Below are 19,149 nucleotides of genomic sequence, written 5' to 3' on the forward strand. Positions count from 1 at the left end.
ATGGGAATGGTTGGTGATATTAACTTCCTGTTTGTGGCACATTAGTATATGTGAGGGGGGAAACTTTTCAAGATGGGTGGTGACCATGGTGGCCATTTTGAAGTCGGCCATTTTGAATCCAACTTTAGTTTTTTCAATAGGAAGAGGGTCATGTGACACATCAAACTTATTGGGAATTTCACACGAAAAACAATGGTATGCTTGGTTTTAACGCAACTTTATTCTTTCATGAGTTATTTACAAGTTTCTGACTACTTATAAAATGTGTTCAATGTGCTGCCCATTGTGTTGGATTGTTAATGCAACCCTCTTCTCCCACTCTTCACACACTGATAGCAACACCGCAGGATAAATGCTAGCACAGGCTTCCAGTATCCGTAGTTTCAGGTGCTGCACATCTCGTATCTTCACAGCATAGACGATTGCCTTCAGATGATACGAGATGTGCAGCACCTGAAACTACTAGCATTTCTCCTGCGGTGTTGCTATCAGTGTGTGAAGAGTGGGAGAAGAGGGTTGCATTGACAATCCAACACAATGGGCAGCACATTGAACACATTTTATAAGTGGTCAGAAACTTGTAAATAACTCATGAAAGAATAAAGTTACGTTAAAACCAAGCACATCTTAAAACCAAGCACATCATTGTTTTTCTTGTGAAATTCCCAATAAGTTTGATGTGTCACATGACCCTCTTCCTATTGAAAAAACAAAAGTTGGATTCAAAATGGCTGACTTCAAAATGGCCGCCATGGTCACCACCCATCTTGAAAAGTTTCCCCTCTCACATATACTAATGTGCCACAAACAGGAAGTTAATATCACCAACCATTCCCATTTTATTAAGGTGTATCCATATAAATGGCCCACCCTGTATTCAGAATGCTATTATTTTCCCTTATAACCATGTTATAAGGGGAAATAATACAATCTACACAACCTTGAACCCAAACCTGAACTTCTGTGAAGAAGTTCGGGTCTGGGTACCACATTCAGTTTTTTATCATGTGCGTGCAAAACACATTGCACCCGCGCGATAAAAACTGAACAACGGAACGCAATCGCAGTCAAAACTGACTGCAATTGGGTACCTACTAGCGCGGGTTTGCCGCAACGCATCCGGACCTTATCCGGACATGCTCGTCTGCAAGGGGCCTTAGAGCTGCTGCTGGAATGCAGGCATCACCACCTAGGAGTTTTCCAATGGAGAAACCAGACATGGATTTGGAGACAGAAGGGGGGGGGGGGGATACTGGAAACAGTGCTGTCCACTATCTAATGCTTTTATTAATGAACAGACAATCAAAAGTAGTCCATTAACTTGTTTTGAGGAAAAAACATTTCTTCAGATGTTCAGATGAGGACATTCCTATCTGAAGAAGGGTTTTTTCCCCTTAACGTGTTATTGAACTACTTTTAATCGCCTCTTCTTCAATAAAAGCCTTCAATCATAGAAGCCACTGTTTCCAGGATTCCTTTTTTCCTTCTGCTGTTGATGTCTGAGCAGAGGATTTGGAGAACTGTGTGAGGAACAAAGAGCTCTGACCACACTACAGCTACATTGAAGGGGGTTTTCTGGGAGTTTAATACTAATGGCGTAGCCTCAAGATAGGTGATCAATATCTGATTGGTGGGAGTCTGACTCCTAGCACACCTGCTTATCAGTTGATTAAAGAGGCTGTGGCGAGTTAAAAGAAGAAAAACTGCTACAAGAGGACGTAGTTTTAAATTAGAGGGGCAAAGGTTTAAAAGTAATATCAGGAAGTATTACTTTACTGAGAGAGTAGTGGATGCATGGAATAGCCTTCCTGCAGAAGTGGCAGCTGCAAATACAGTGAAGGAGTTTAAGCATGCATGGGATAGGCATAAGGCCATCCTTCATATAAGATAGGGCCGAGGGCTATTCATAGTATTCAGTATATTGGGCAGACTAGATGGGCCAAATGGTTCTTATCTGCCAACACATTCTATGTTTCTATGTTCTGGTGAGCACTGCTGCCTCCTCCTCAACCAGTGACGTCACATTCATTCAAGTGAATTGGCCTGGGCCGCAATGCCAAGCACATCCACTATACAATGTGTGGTGCTGTGCTTGGTAAGGTGCGAGGAGACTTCTGCCTCTTCCAATAGCTGATTGGTGGGAATGCTGGGAGTTGGACCACCACCAATCACATATTGATAACCTATGCTAAGGATATACCATCAAAAAAAATCTCGCAAAAAACCCCTTTAAGAATATTGTATCTAAAAATATATGATAAAAGGTGGAAATTCATGATAATACCTGCATTTGAGCATCTGCTGAGGCTGTACCCTGAAGTCCATCTTGCCTCCATGACTTTTCGGGATGTGCCTGTACTCAGACTCACCCGATGAAGTCTGAGACACCGGAGGTCAATTGTAACTCTGTCAATTATAAATCCTAAGTATTTTCAAACTAGATTTAGATTGGTTGTTTTAGGCGTCAGTTTAATCTCTTGATTATTTGATCCTGCTGCTGACAATTACTATTAGTTCAGTGAAATCTACATTATGCTGTCCACAAATAAATTAAACAGAGGAAATAAGCAGCCCCTATTAGATCAGCTACCTTCCTATGATTTTTACTACAAAGTGTGAACATTAAGTAGATTAAATGGCAGGAAACATTTGCTAAACATGTACCAAATAATGTTACTGTTTCCAAGCTTATTTACTAAGGAACTGTCTATATGATTTCGTCAGTTTCTAAATGTTCATTATTTTAAGGCAGATACTATCAGTACACTTACAGAAATACTTTCATTACAAAAGTCCTTACAGTATAGCCTGGCCAGTACAGCAGCATTTTGAACAGGTTTCTTTCTATTTGTAGTGGAATGCTGGGTATTTAGTACTTGGTTCCATTACTGATATGTACATTATGATTGATGTAATGAATTTTATAAGAATTACACAGATTGTGTGCAGAGATGAGAATCCATGCTGAACTATTAATTGACTTTTTTTTCTTTTCTTCCAGGGAGAGTAAGAGTTGAAGATGAGGCCTACAGAAGCCTGCTACGTCTTAAAAATCAGCCTCTTGATTCTTTTCTATGTTGGCTGCTTTGCCCAGAAACATCCCAGTATGGACATTGCAGTAATCTTGGTAGGCACCTCAGACGAGGTAGCCATCAAAGATGTTCACGAAAAAGATGACTTCCACAATTTGTCAGTGACACCAAGGGTGGCTTTGGTAACTATGAATGAATCTGACCCTAAGAGTATCATCACACGAATCTGTGACCTCATGTCTGACAAGAAGGTTCAAGGGGTCGTATTTGGTGATGACACTGACCAAGAAGCTATTGCTCAAATTTTGGACTTCATTTCTGCTCAGACCCTCACTCCCATCCTAGGCATTCATGGTGGATCATCAATGATTATGGCTGATAAGGTACAGTACACAATGTCTCTTTGTTATTATCCTAAATACAGCTAGATATATGATGATGACACCACTGAAAAGTTGTTGTTACCGTTGTAATATGAACCAGTTGGAATCAACCTTTGCCTTTTAGGAGTTCTTCAGCTGCTTTTTAGCTACTGTATAGTGTCAGTGGAAGCAATTAGTAATAGTACATGTTGTTAAAGCTGTGGTGAGATGCTAAGGAGCAACTGACATAATCTTGTATCAACCCTAAACAATGCTCTTAGGCAGTACTGGAAGAGGTTATCCCAAACCTGGACCGAGCGTCACATCATTGGTTCACTCTCATTTATACAGCGACTTCTTCAGTCAGACGCAGCTTATTCTCCATGATCATGGCATGATAATGAACTAATAATGTTCAGCTCAGACAGGTTTGAAAGAAAAGTATGTTTGGAGAAATAATATTGGAGAAAGTTTTGTTCACATGTGCAGTAGCAGTGTGGATTTGGTCATTAGGCACAACATACTCTGGCCATAGATATTAGATACAGTAACTCTTGTTCAGCTGACAGTTATCTCTCCTGAACTCCCCCTTCTACACATGAACACTCAGCTCGGCTGATAAGGAGAGTGGAGTCAGCCACTGCCAGAGCCATCTTATCTCTCAAGAACAAATTGATAGAGCATATTGAAGTCTGACAGCCTGATCATTCTCTCTCCCTCGACTTCTGCAAATGGGGGAGAGTCAGGAGGCCCCTATAAACATTGGATGGCTGACAGGCCTCAGCTGATGTATGACCAGCTTTATTTTTACAGTACATCACCCTGTGTTTTCTGCTGCTTTCCCAAAGGACTGTAGGCTAAATGCACTCGGTATGGCAGTGTGCAAATGAAACTGTTTTCTTAAAGAGGACCTGTCACCACAAAATGCAATGCAATCAGAAAGCACCATGTTATAGACCAGGAGGAGCTGAGCAGATCGATATATAGCTTTGTGGGAAAATATTCAGTAAATCCTGTAATTAATACATTTATATTGGGGATGAGCGAATTTCATATTTTGAAATTCGTTTTCGGTTTGTGTTGTGGTATTTACTGAATTGCGTTATGGATTCCGTTAATGCATAACGGAATGCCTTTATACATACAGTGCTATTAATCACTGACAACACCTCCCCTGTACCAATAGCTGTTCACAGGAGGTGAACAAAGCAGAGATATAAAATAAATCTATAGCTTCTCCTGCTATATAGCATGTTGTTTTCAGTGTGCATTGCATTTTATAGTGCACAAATTTAACAGTTGAAGAAGACCTTGAAAAAATGCATTTACATTGGCATTATCAAATGAATTATCAGGAACGAAAGATCGTATTAGGCTGTGTCAATGTGCCACTGATCACCCAACAAACAAGCAAAAGCAGTAGCGATCATTCATCCCCATACAGGGCGGATGACTGATGCAAATAAATGCAGCTAATGAGTGAGCTGTAATACTCATTCCCTATCACTGCCCCTTATATTGGCCCATGTAAATGGGCCCTGAGGGCTCGTTCACACGACCGTGTGAAGCCCGTGCCCGTGCGAACGCATTGCAGCCGCACTGAATCCTGACCCATTCATTTCAATGGGGCTGTGTACATGAGCGATGTTTTTCACGCATCACTGGTGCGTTGGAGGAAAATCGCAGCATGTTTTATATATTCTGCATTTTTCACGCAACGCAGGCCTCATAGAAATGAATGGGGCTGCGCGAAAATCGCATTGGCAAGCAAGTGCGGATGCGGTGCGATTTTCACGCGTGGTTGCTAAGGAGACGAGGGATGAGCGACCCGGGACCCCATTCCCTTTATTATTTTCCATTATAACATGGTTATAATGGAAAATAATAGCATTCTTTAATACAGAATGCAAAGTCCAATGTCAATTGAGGGTTGAAAAATAATAAAAACATTACTCACCCCATCCACTTGATCGTGCAGTCGGGATCCTCTTCTGCAAAAGGACCTTTGCTGACGTCATCGCGAGTGCGGTGATGTCAGTGCAGGTCCTGCTGAATGACGATAGAAGGTCCTTCTATCTTCATTCAGCAGGACCTGCGCTGACATCACCACGCTCACCATGTGGTCCTTTTGCAGGTCCTTCAAGAAGAACAAAGAAGAGGATCCCGGGCACCGGCCACTTGTGAACTGTATCACGGATGCGGACCCATTCACTTGAATAGGTCCACAATCTGGAACGGAGGCATGGAGCTGAATGCCATGGAAGTGCTACAGAGCGCTTCTGTGGCATTTCAGTCCATGCCTCCACACTGCAAAAAAATAGAACATGCTCTATTTTTTTGCGGTGCAGATGGATTGTGGACCCATTCAAGTTGAATGAGTCTGCATCCGTCAGCGCAGGCCTGCACGGTGGGTGCCCGATGCGATCCCCAATGCATGGCATGGCTGGCACACGTTCCTGTGCATGAGGCCTAACCATGCATGGTAATGATGGAGGAGCCTAGTGATTTTGTGATACTTTTTGCTCCATTCCCTTGTGTTACTACTCCCTAGTGATTCTACTATGGTCCAGTTTATCCAGTGCACAATGGGCCGCATTTCTGAAAACCAGTGTAGAACCTGAAGTTTTGCCCTTAGTAACCAATGACATCACTGGTTTCATTTTTCCAGAGCAAGTTTGAAAATTGAAAACAAGTGATCTGATTAGTTGCCAAGGACAACTCCTCTGGTTTTCTGCACTAGTTTTCATAAATAAGGCTGATTGGGTCATTCCTCAATTTTACACTTTTCTTTCTCACATGATTTAATCTATGTGTAAGAAGTACTGAATTCCTTTATGTGTTTCCTCTAGTCCAGGGATGCCCAACCTGCGACCCTCCAGCTGTTGCAAAACTACAACTCCCAGCATGCCTGGACAGCCTGCAGCTTTTAGGGCATGCTGAGAGTTGTAGTTTTGCAACAGCTGGAGGGCCGCAGGTTGGGCATCCCTGCTCTAGCCCAATAGTGACTTGAAATAGTTTTCTTTGTCTGCTGGCTTGACAAATCCTATAAAGCTGACGTCACACTTTTTTATTGATAATTCCTATATTTGTAGGTGTTATTTTGCTGTCGGTTTTTGAAGCATTTTGTTTAGTAAAAAAAAACACCAGCTCTGGTTGTTGCATGGAAGTCTATGGGAAAATTTAATGCAAGACAAGTAGACTTTTTATAATGGAGTTTTTTTTGGGTCAGTGCTGTGTTTTGAGGTGCAGCATGATATTTTTTCACTAATTTTCATAGATTTTTTTTTCCCTGCTTGAAAGTATGCAAGTGACAGTGTGTGTAGTTTTTTTAAATGTTTTTTTTGCATAGTGTTTTAATACCAATGTATTCCCCCACCCTGCACCACAGTAAGTTACATTACAGGGGTACATACTTTCTTATACAAAAGCACAAGGCATACAATACATTACTTTAATACTTAAAGAGGTTGTGCCACCAAACACATTTTATATTTTTTAAACCAGTACCTGGGTCGGAAAACTTTTGTAATTGCATGTAATTAAAAATATTGTATAGACACTGAGCTATTCAATAAAATATATCTTTATAATGACACCTACTGGTTGTTCTTTTCCTTATTTTTTGTCCACCTCATTGAGGTGGTTGCACGTGCTCAGTTTAAGGCTAGGTCTACACGACGACATTTGTCGCGCGACAATAAGTCGCGCGACAGATAGGGCGCAACATTTGTTGCGCGACATGTTGTTGCACCAATGTCGCGTGACAATTTTTATAATGGCAGTCTATGGTGTCACACTGCAACATGCGACATGCTGCGACTGCGACGCAACAGTCGCAGAAAAATCCATCTTGAATGGATTTTCTGCGACTGTTGCGTCGCAGTCGCAGCATGTTGCATGTTGCAGTGCGACACCATAGACTGCCATTATAAAAATTGTCGCGCGACATTGGTGAAACAAAATGTCGCACGACAAATGTCATCGTGTAGACCTAGCCTAAATCTTCAACAGTCACCAGCCATATCTTGTTAGAAGCTGTGTGCATTTAAAGAGAATGATTACAACAGAAGGGACACACCCTCTGGGCTGCAGCCTTATGAGAAAATAGCAGAAAAATTGGAGCAATAAATGGGGAAATCTCTGGATCCATCTGAGGTACAAGGCTGGTTTTGGCAGTAAGGTATTGCCATGCACTATACGAGTTCTCATATTATTCTTTTTACATCAGTTATGGCATAACCCCTTTAAGCTACAGCTACACAGCATGTGTCACAGCTAAGATCACTGTGTAGCCTAGCTTTACTCCTGGACAGTCACTTTTCTTTAAGTACCTGTCTGTGAAAAGTAAATTTCTGTATAAGCCTTTTAAACCTTTTGTATAGTACCCAGTACATGAAAGGGCATCTGTCAGCAGTTTTGTACCTATGAAACTGGCTGACCTGTTACATGTGCGCTTGGCAGCTGAAGACATCTGAGTTGGTCCCGTGTTCATATGTGCCCGCATTGCTGCTCTGCAACTGCCCTCCACTGTGGTTGACAGGGCCAGGCTTTATGATATTTTCACTGCCTGGCTCTGTTAATCAAAGTGGAGAGGGTGCGGCAGTTGCAGAGAGAGCAGAGCCTCTAGGAGTAACAGCAACGCCCCCATTGCTCCTAGAGTTTCATTTGCATATATTAAAACTGTTCTCAGCCATGCGGGCACATATGACCATGGGACCAACACAGATGTCTTCAGCTCCCAAGTGCACTTGTAACAGGTCAGTCAGTTTCATAGGTACAAATCTGCTGACAGATGCCCTTTAAATGCAAAGCTATTAATGCTGTGTATTTGCTTTCTTTGATAAGTTCCTGTTCTGCCATCACATGAGCATACTGTAAGTAGCATACTAAAGTGTATTCTCATACCAAATTTATTTTTGTGTCCCTAAATGTTCCTCTTTGCTCCCACACCAAGATATAAAGTACCTTCCTAACTACTTCATGGGAATCGGCACTATGAAGTCACTGCAAGCAGGTTCTGAGTTTCTTCTTTGAGAATTGATAAAAGAGACCAATTATACCAAATAGCTTGGTAACAAGTGTTCCACACAAGCCTGGGTTACATTTCCTTCATATTTGACAACTAAACAGCTGCTTCTTATACAGAATTTCACAGACGGTATCTTTTGTGATGATTGCAAAAATGTTCTGAAATGAATGTCCTTATCCGTCTTTCAGCTGCTGGAAAATCAGTTGTGCCCCCAAACCTTCAGGCTGGATTCACACACATCATTTTAGTACAATTTTTATGGCATTTCCACTGGGGTTTTTGAACAGATTTTGGCTTACCTTAAAAAAAAATGTGGCCAAATGCTACTTTAAAGTCTATAGCAAAATATTGTAAAGTCTACACAGCACTTTGTTTTTTGGTGTGTTTTTTTTTGCAGTTTTATGGGTCAAATGTGTTTTTTGTTTCTTGAAACCCAGCCCTAGGCATGATGTTTTCCTCTGGCATTTTTCCATAGGCTCTGAGTCAAACTGGTCCACGGGGGAACAGATATATCCCTCAGTGCTCCCCTGAGCAAGATGGGCCTTAGTCCTCTACCCCCTGCAGAAGCAGCACATGGCACTGCATACAGATAGGCAGGGGACAGCATCTCTGCCAGCCTGTTATATAACAAACTACCCAGTTTATTATCATAGATGCATCAGATGACTGAGATGATTCTGGGTACAGAGGCACACCAGCCAGTATCTTCTATCCAAACGGACCCACCTTCTCAAATTTACAGCAGGGATCCCCATAATCAATCATCTTGTAGAATCTTGCTGCTGCCTGCAGATGTGTGGGGAGGTAATGTTTGCATGTATTTACATTGGGCACCAAGAATGGATTTTACTGGTGGACCCTAGGCACCCCAATCTGACACTGCATAGAATTCTCTGTAGGGCTTGGAGTGGAGTGGAATATGCCTGTGAAAGTTCTCATCCATCCAGGTCATGGTATAACAGTAGTAATAATTCAGTTGCTCTGTCTTTTTACTACTGACATGCAGGGCTGGTGCAAGGATTTTTGCCACCCTAGGCAAAAGCTAATTTTGCCGCCCCTTGACTCCGCCCATTGACCACACCCTTTTACCCGCCCCTTTTTCAGCCACCTATTGCATGCAACATTTAACTATGGTCGTGTACCCTGTGCCAGTCTATGGTCATGTACCCTGTGGCAGTCTGACTATGGTCGCTTACCCTGTGCCAGTCTGACTATGGTCATGTATATATAATATCCAGCCATTGTCTGCCACGTAGTACCATCCCAGTGATGCCAATCACTCTGCGCTGTTCAGCAGGTTGTCACACCAAACACGAGCAGTGCCACCTATTCACTGCCAGGCGCCATTCAGCCACTGTCTGAAATCCTGTACCACCAGGGCAACATAAAACAGTATGCTGTCTTGTGCCCTCTGCCAGTCTGGCACTGTCCTGCACCCTGTACCATTCATAGCCGTTTAGACAGTCTGTGCCACTGCTGGGCACCCTTCGCCAGTCAGAATCTATGGCCCCTAGTCAAGCAGCAGGTGTGCCCTGACCCCTGTACACAAGTGTGTGCCACCCTGATGCCACTGTCACTGTCCTGCAGCCTCTGACACCCTAGTGCAGGTTGTCAGAGTGCGGTTGCCAGGGGTGCTCACCAGGTTCTGCTCCTCGCTGTGCTCCAGGTCCACATTGCCTTGGCTCTTGCCAAGATCATGTGCCTTTGGCGCGTGATCCCGCTAGACCCACCTCTGGAGGTCACTGGTCTCACGGGATTGTGCGCCCGAAGTCAGGGCCGGTGCACGGATTTTTGTCAACACAAGCCCCCCCCCCCCCCCACATCATTTCACATTTCTGCCCCTAATGATTCATGTCCATTTCTTGCCCCCCCCCCATCATTTCACATTTCTGCCTCTCATGATTCATGTCCATTTCTTGCCCCCCCCATGTGCTAATATCATAGTGCCATCCTCTCCCCCTGCCCCCTAATGTTCCAGTATCAAGTGCCTCTCTCCTGCCCCATCCATGTGCCAGTATCATGGCGCCAATAGCTCCCCCTCCCCGTGGCCGTAAAGTAACAGTCCAGTATTTAAAATAAAAAAAAAACACTTTTAGAAAAATTTCTCCTGGGATTCAAACTCACAACCTTCCACATCAGAGGCAAGGCATTTACCCACACAGCTATGAGAGCAGTATAACCAGGTACTTAAAGAAAAAAAGTAAAGTAACAGTCCAGTATTTAAAGAAAAAAAAAAAACACTTCCACAAAAGTTTCTCTTGGGATTCGAACTCACAACCTTTCACATCAGAGGCAAGGCATTTATCCACATAGCTATAAGGGCTATACAGTCAGTACCTTAAAAAAAATATATATATATAAGACTTCTACTGTAGATAACTTTGGTAGTGTACATCCATACACATGACAGCTGCTGTGTATGGATGTAGCAGAGCTGGGTGTGTTGGGGCAGCTGTCATGTGTATGGATGTATACTAGGTATCAAAGTTACCTACAGTAGAAGTCATATATATATATATATATATTATTTTTTTTTTAAGTAATTGTCAATAGAGCTTTCATAGCTGTGTGGGTAAATGCCTTGCCTCTAATGTGAAAGGTCGTGAGTTCGAATCCCAGGAGAAACTTTTCTGAAAGACAGCCTAAATGAGATTTAAATATACCAGTCTCGTAGCTGTGTGTCAGCTGAACGCTCTGCCCGAAGTGACTGAACAAACTCATACTCGCAGCGCATCTGGCCGGCAAGTACAGGAACAGAAGGAGATGATGTCAGATGGAGGCGGCGGCCGGGTGCTACTGCTTGGGATTCGGACTCCAGAGTGACGGCACCCCCAGGCAGAGTGCGCTCTACGTGGTGGCCTACTCTGCTTATGGGTGGCGCCGGCCCTGCTGACATGTAGAATATAAAATATAAAAGGGCATTAAAACACTTGACCTATTGTTGTTTTTTTCTGAAGGAGCCCTAATGGCTGCAATCACACATCTACACTGAATAAAAATATAAACGCAACACTTTTGATTTTTTATCCCATTTTGCATGATATGAACTCAAAGATCTGAAACATTTTCTACATACACAAAAGACCCATTACTCTCAAATATTGTTCACAAATCTGTCTAAATCTGTGTTAGTGAGCACTTCTCCTTTGCTGAGATAATCCATCCCACCTCACAGGTGTGGCATATCAAGGTGCTGATTAGACAACATGAATATTGCACAGGTGTGCCTTAGACTGCCCACAATAAGAGTCCACTCTGAAATGTGCAGTTTAATCACACAGCACAATACCACAGATGTCGCAACGTTTGAGGGAGCATGCAATTGGCATGCTGATTGCAGGAATGTCTAGCAAGAGCTGTTGCCCGTGCAATGAATGTTTATTTCTCAACCATAAGCCATCTCCAAAGGCGTTTCAGAGAATTTGGCAGTACATCCAACCAGCCTCACAACCGCAGACCACGTGTAACCAGATGTTCACCTCCATGATCGTCTGAGACAAGCCACCCGGACAGCTGCAACAACCATCGGTTTGCATAACCAAAGAATTTCTGCACAAACTGTCACAAACCATCTCTGGGAAGCTCATCTGCATGCTCGTCATCCTCATCGGGGTCTGGACCTGACTGCAGTTCGTCGTCGTAACCGACTTGAGTGGGCAAATGCTCACATTCAATGGTGTCTGGCACGTTGGAGAGGTGTTCTGTTCACGGATGAGTCCCGGTTTTCACTGTACAGGGCAGATGGCAGACAGCGTGTGTGGCATCGTGTGGGTGAGCGGTTTGTTGACATCAACGTTGTGGATCGAGTGGCCCATGGTGGCGGTGGGGTTATGGTATGGGCAGGCGTATTTTATGGACAACAAACACAGGTGCATTTTATTGATGGCATTTTGAAAGCACAGAGATACCCTGACGAGATCCTGGAAAGCCTTCAGACTCATCACTCACTTTTTTTTTTACATTTTCCCCCCATCTCCACTCAGTGCCCATAATGAGAAAGTGAAAGCAGAATTTTAGGTCTTTTTGCTAATTTATTGAAGAAGAAAAACTAAAATTTTGCATGGACATAAGTATTCAGACGCTTTGCTGATACTTGAAGTTTAGCTCTAGGGTATTTCTCTTCAATATCTTTAAGGTTACTTTCACACTGGCGTTTTGGTTTCCGTTTGTGAGATCCATTCAGGGATCTCACAAGCGGTCCAAAACGGATCAGTTTTGCCCTAATGCATTCTGAATGGATAAGGATCCGTTCAGAATGCATCAGTTTGCCTCCATTCAGTCACCAATCCGCTCTGGAGGTGGACACCAAAACGCTGCTTTCACTGACACAATATGGCACAATAGAAAACTGATCCATCCTCCATTGACTTTCAATGGTGTTCAAGACAGATCCGTTTTGGCTATGTTACAGATAATACAAACGGATTCGTTCTTAACGAATATTATCTGAACGGAAGCGTTTGTCCAGATCCATGATGGATCCGCACCAAACGCGAGTGTGAAAGTAGCCTTAGATATTTCTTCACCTTGATTGAAGTCCACCTGTGGTAAATTCAGTTGATTGGATATGATTTAGAAAGACATAGCCCTGTCTGTATAAGGTCTCATAGCTGACAATACATACTGTATCAGAGCAAAAAACAAGCCATGAGGAGGAAAGAACCGCCTTCTTACCTGTTTTATGCTTGTGTGAAGCAATAAAGATAACCGAACTGAACTGGTGAGTGCCGTCTCATATCTTCATATTTGCACTGCCCAATAAAGCCCCTGCACTGAAGCATAGAGGTGGCAGCATCATTCTGTGAGGATGGTTTTCAGGAGCTGGGACAGGGTGACTGGTAAGAAAGCTGAATGGAGCAAAGCACAGAGATATTCTTAATGAAAACCTGATCCAGAGTGCTCTGGACCTCAAAGTTTCACCTTCACAAGAAAAAGATGCTAAGCAGAGCTAAGACAACACAGGAATAACTTAGGGACAACTCTGTGAATGTCCTTGAGTAGCCCAACCAGAGCCTTGACCTAAACCCAATTGAACATCTCTCCAGAGACCTGAAAATGGCTGTCCACCAACGGCGCCCATCCAACCTGACAGAACGCAGAATGGTTGAAAATTCCAAAATCCATGTGTAAATCTTGTGGCGTTATACCCTAGAAGACTGAAGGCTGTAATCACTGCCAAAGTCTAAGTAAAGGCTTTGAATACTTATGTCAATGCAAGATTTTAGTTTTTCCTTTGCAATAATTAAGCAAAGATTTCTTTGTGTAAGTATGTACACGGAAATAGCTGTCAGTCATTGATAAGACACCCCTGTGTACAGATAAACTCAGAAATAGCAAAGATTTAAATATATTAAAAAATGTACACATTTTGCTGAATCTATTCCCACAAAACTATATATCAATCTGTTCAGCAGCTTCTGATCTCTAAAGTATTTATTTAGTTTCCAAAGAAGCCTAAGAATACATTCATATGCTGAAGTTGAGTGTACTGAAAATAGGGATACTGATAAATTAATATTCTCTGCACTTACCTGCAGATTCATAATCAGGCTATATGCAGCTATCTTGGTTACCCACAGTCTTGGACCAAGGGTTAGCCTTACGTCTTCATTATTTAATCAGTACTTTTCAATCATTTTATAAACCAAAATCGAGTGTCTTAAAGAAGAAGAAAGAAGAAGAAATGTAAATGATTCCATGATATATTTTCTGTGATCAAAAACAACTCAAATACTGGAGTTATTAAAACCTTATGGCTCATTCACACTTACATTTGAAAATAGGGATAAAATATGGCTAAGTGGTTTTTCTACTTTGTTTCCATCTTACATCAGTTAAGTTCCGTATTGTGTTCTGAGTTGTTCCTTTTTTTTATCCGACACGTCAGAGTTCCAGGGCATGACTTTCACGATGATTTGCTCTGCATGTGCGATAATAACATTTACAGTGTAGGAAAAAGTGGTCATTCACATGCTCTGAATAGATGGAGGTTGGGCCTTAGTATAGTTTCCTCCAGTGGGTCGCAGTCCGGTACTGGGTTTATAGTGTTTTATGCAGTCTTCCACAGTAGAATAACCTACTTTATATGTACTGTATGTGTACTTTAAGCATTTTCCTTTTAGGTCCAACTGGACGGCTTTCATAGGAGCAGTGATCCCTCAAGTTACAATGGCCTCAGGATACAATATTTTTAATATACAGTACAATGATCGTTTCTGGGCCTTCCTAAGTTGAAACAAGACTCAACATACAAAGTTTCAGGCTCAGATCCAACCAATCAGAATGGCCGTTTAACTGAAAATGACAGCTCCTCTGTAGTAATGCATGTTCTGGTGAACGGCGGCTTCATTTTATTTTTCTGGTACATGTATGTACTATTCAAGACCCTGCAGAAGCTCCTGCCCTCACCATAGAAAGTGATTGAAGGCTTTCAGCATTTATTCCTGTATGTTTTGCATAAAGACATGGTTTATATGTCTTGGTTGTCTATTTTTCTTAAAACTTCACTTTTTCCTATTTTGGGAAGGCAGTTTTAGGTTTTGGAACCAATTACTGGTTTTCCATAGAGTTATATAGTTTACAATGGTTTCAACTTACAATGGTTGTCCCAGAACCAATTAATATTGTAACTTGAATATAGAAAACAATTGTGATTGTAACTTTTCTTGGTCACAAATTCTCTAATTGTCTACACACTTGAAAATTGGGTATTAAGCTGGCTGACATTAGAGATGTGCCAATGTCAGCTGAACATACCTATATTAGTGCCATCTCACTGCCTGAAGCCTTTATTGAGAAAAACTAACTTTTATAATATGCTAATTAGCCTCTAAGGGGTGTTAAAAACTAATGGTTAAAAAGGTAATATGCAGTAGTTATTTGATAAGTAACTCCCTGTCATAAATCTGTCCTTTGGAAATCAATACTGATCATAGTGACCTTTGCCCTCTCCATCCCTTCTGTAGCCTTGGATAGGCCATATTTTATAATGCATGTCTTGAAAGGTAAATTGTAGTAGAAGACAATTGGCGCCTACCTAGTAGGTTTGTTCTAACCTTTCTTTGTACAAACACTGCATTATAAACATCATTTTCCAACGCTACCTGCTTTGCATTGTATATTAACTGAACAAGGGCTGCAGGACATTTAAAATTCCTCTTGGTTGCGTTACAGACCGTTTTATGACAGCCTGTAGTTTGGAGGCCATTGTCAGGCTAAAGACTGTTTAAACATACATTGGCATAGTTCTGGTTATGCCTTAGGAGATCTTGCCATGAGGCACAAACAATTTAGAGATGAGCAAATCAATTTGAGTTGACACTTGTTCTAACGCCTAGGTAAGACAAGTGGATACTTTCTTCTCTGCCCTTGTCAGCAAAATGTATTCTTCCTCTTACTGTTGGTATTGCAAACACAGTCTGCACAAAGCAATTCATTCTTCTGCGCTCACAACTTAGCGTCTCCCATGCATACAAAATGCAGTGTTCATATTGAAAGGAAGCGAAGGTCATTCCGACTGACAAGGATTCGTATTCATTTATCGTGCGTGCTGCTACACAGCTGTCAGAGATTTTTATTTTAGGAGCTGGACTGTGCAGGCTTTTGTCACCAGCTGTTTCTGCAAAGTCAAATTCAACAGTGCAGCCAGACATACGTAGTTATACAGGAGACTGCCTACAGTCAAGACATGTTAAATCAGAAGACCTAAAGCAACCCTAACAGGGTACAGGACAGCGAGTGCACAATGTGAACTGAGCTCAAACATATCAGCTATAAGCATCACCACAATTTCATTATTAAAGGGGTTTTCCCAGGTCCGACACCTGGCACCCCCGCAGATCAGCTGGTTGAAGAGAAGGCCACGCTCCATGTGAACGCAGCATTCCCTTCATCGTTTACCTGCTCAACATCGACATTGCAGCAGTGAGCAGGTGTAATTACAAGAAGCCGTCCCATTCACTTCTATGGGACAGCTGATTCCTATTGAAGTGTATAGGAAGGAGGGCATGGCGAGGGTGGAGAGGGGGGTGAGGCCAGTGGTCCCAGCATATTTATCATCTTGTACACTCGTTTTCAGGTGTAAGAGAAGACGGAAATCTACAGCAGCACAGACTGCCGGAAGATGTGTGTAATTTATGATGACGCATAGCCTCCAGCAGTGCACAGGGATGTCATAGACTGGCGTAAAAAGGTGGTCTATGATAAATTTACTTACGCTATTAGTCATTTCCAAGACCTCTATCATATCAATGACTCCAAAATGTCCACAAAGTCCTCTGGAATAATCAATCAGCAGACTTTAAAATAGAACATTTTAGAAATCCATAGAAATTCCATAAAACTGAAAATGGTAAAACTGGAAAAATCTGTATACCTTTCAAAAGCTACTAGTATTATCTGACAAGCAATGTCTGTTTGGTGTTACCACAGCATTGGTACCCACACCATCTTTGTACAGATAAACCCCTCCATTAAACTCTGCTCTACTTATTCAGAGAAAGTCCCCAGTAGTCCCTCCTTTATATACAGATGTGTCCTTCCTTACATTTTTTTCAACATGTGTCCTTTCATACCGTTCCTCCTTTCTCGACATGATTCCTTTTTAGCTTTTTCTCTTTTCCCCAAATATTCTTCCTTTCCATTTCTTTCTTCTCAACATGTGCTTTTATTCTGTATGTTTCTTTTTTTTCTCAACATGTGTACTTTATTACCTTTTATTCTTTTCTTGACATGTCTTTCCTTTTGTTACTCTTTTCTTGACTTGATTCCTTTCTTTCCTTACGCCTCCTTCCTTACCATTTTCTTCTCAACACGTCCTTACCTCTCCTTGTTTCTCTATGTGTTCTTCGTTATCTTCGTTATCCTCTTGGCTCGAGATATCCTGAGATTAATGGGGCAAGATAACCAGCTTAAAAAAAAAATTGTGTTTTATGTTGTAGAACATTGAAAATAAGACATTGAGGGACATTTATGACTGACGTATCTATATGCCAGTCTTGATCTGCCAGCACTGGCGTTTGGTGCGCCTGATTTATTAAGTGTCAGATGCCTCTTAATAAATAAGGCACATCTCTGACCTACCATGCGTCAGATACTGAAGTCAATGCCAGCTACAGCTATAACTTCCACCACTTTCTGGCAAAAGTGATAGTAAATTCAGCTGGCAAAGCCCCACCCCCTCCCACAAAGTTTGCCCCTTTCCTTAGGGGCAGAATTTGCGGGAAGGGGTGAGACTTTGCCTGCCGAAATTACTATAACTTGCCAATCCTTTGGAAAAGGGGCGAGAAGCTTGAAAAGTTGCAAATTATGGTGCGCATATGATGTGTGCCATAATTAGTTCCTTCTTGGTGTAAATATCTTGATAAGTGCCCCAGAGACAGTTTTTAAACCTGGACATCTTGCACCATCCATCTCGGCCAAGAAGAAAGGTAAGTAATGGTACATAATTGTGTAATCCAGCAAATACATTTTGATGTAAATCTGTGATTTGGGGCAATCTTCTAGAAATGCATGGCCTCCTAATCCTAATCTGTAGGGTCGCTCTCTTTTTGAATGCTATCAGTTGTGAAGCCAGAGCTTTGATATACTGTAGCTCTTTATTTTCTTGCTGCAGGAAAAGCAACCATAAAGTTAATTTAATTTAGACTCCTCCTATAAGATGATAAGGTGCGCTATATACAGATTATTAGAGCAAAATGAAGATTATCTATGCTTATTGTTGCTATGTAGTGTCTGTGATCAGTTCCATTTTATGATTTCATGGCCTCTTTAATCTTTTACTAAAAATGTCAGTTTGTGTTTAGTCTACCCTTCATTGACCTATATCAGCTCCCTGTGCAGGGATCATAAGTGTTTCTAAAGCTGCCACAGTTCATCTTAACAGATGCAATATCTTGTTCTCAAAGCTCTCTGAATTACATTTCCTTATGCTTTTATGAATGCCTTAATATATGTAAATGTATTTTTCATGCACCTGACTATATGATACATGTAATATTCCAGTTTTTTCAGTAAATACTTTTGGCGTGCCCTGGAGGACTATGACTTTACCATGAAAAAAAATATTTTGATATACATTTGTATTTTGAAGAATTGGGGTAGTAACCCATAATTCATTGCTTATTTTTTTAATTTTCATGAAATGACAGCTGACATCTGATCTTTAACACCTGACATGCAATTTTTTTCTTTCTACTAAAGAACGTAATGGAATTATTTTAGACTAATCAATCAACTGCACCATAGTATGAATGCACCAAAGAAAACTGTTGCAATATATTTTTACCTCAAGCCAAACTGTAGCATGTTTCCATAGGATCAATAGAATCAGCAAAACTGGATCAATTATCTTTTAAATTAATCAAAACATAAAAGGATGACCTAGTATGACCCTCACTGTTATTTCTTTTATCCATATTACTTAATTACATACAGCATGCACAAATTATGTATTTTATCCCTGCATTTTTTACAGAGAATTTTTAATTAAGATATGCACTCCTTCTAAATAAAATGCTGCCAGATAGAAATATTGGATTGCTGCAAGACTGCGGCATTATGCCCCAGGCAGATATGTAAATGATTACAGGTGCTTTCTACACTACCCTATACAAAGGGTCTCAGAGGCTACTTTTGGGTAGTATACCTCTTGGTGACAGTTGTTGACTGCTAGATATGCCTCTAAGATGCACTCAGAGACATTTTGCCCAGTTGACAGACTTTGAGA

General features: G+C 41.5%; 1 protein-coding gene across 1 annotated transcript in view; it reads left to right on the forward strand.

Moving 5' to 3' along the window:
* Positions 1-3,019: 3,019 nt before the first annotated feature.
* Positions 3,020-19,149, forward strand: part of GRIN2B (glutamate ionotropic receptor NMDA type subunit 2B) — a 638,757-nt gene continuing 622,627 nt past the window's right edge. The window contains exon 1 of the mRNA XM_040408303.1: positions 3,020-3,415. Coding sequence (XP_040264237.1) covers positions 3,020-3,415 — 396 coding nt within the window. The remainder of the gene's footprint in view (positions 3,416-19,149) is intronic.

This window comes from Bufo bufo, chromosome 9, assembly GCF_905171765.1.
Source record: "Bufo bufo chromosome 9, aBufBuf1.1, whole genome shotgun sequence".
NCBI lineage: Eukaryota > Metazoa > Chordata > Amphibia > Anura > Bufonidae > Bufo > Bufo bufo.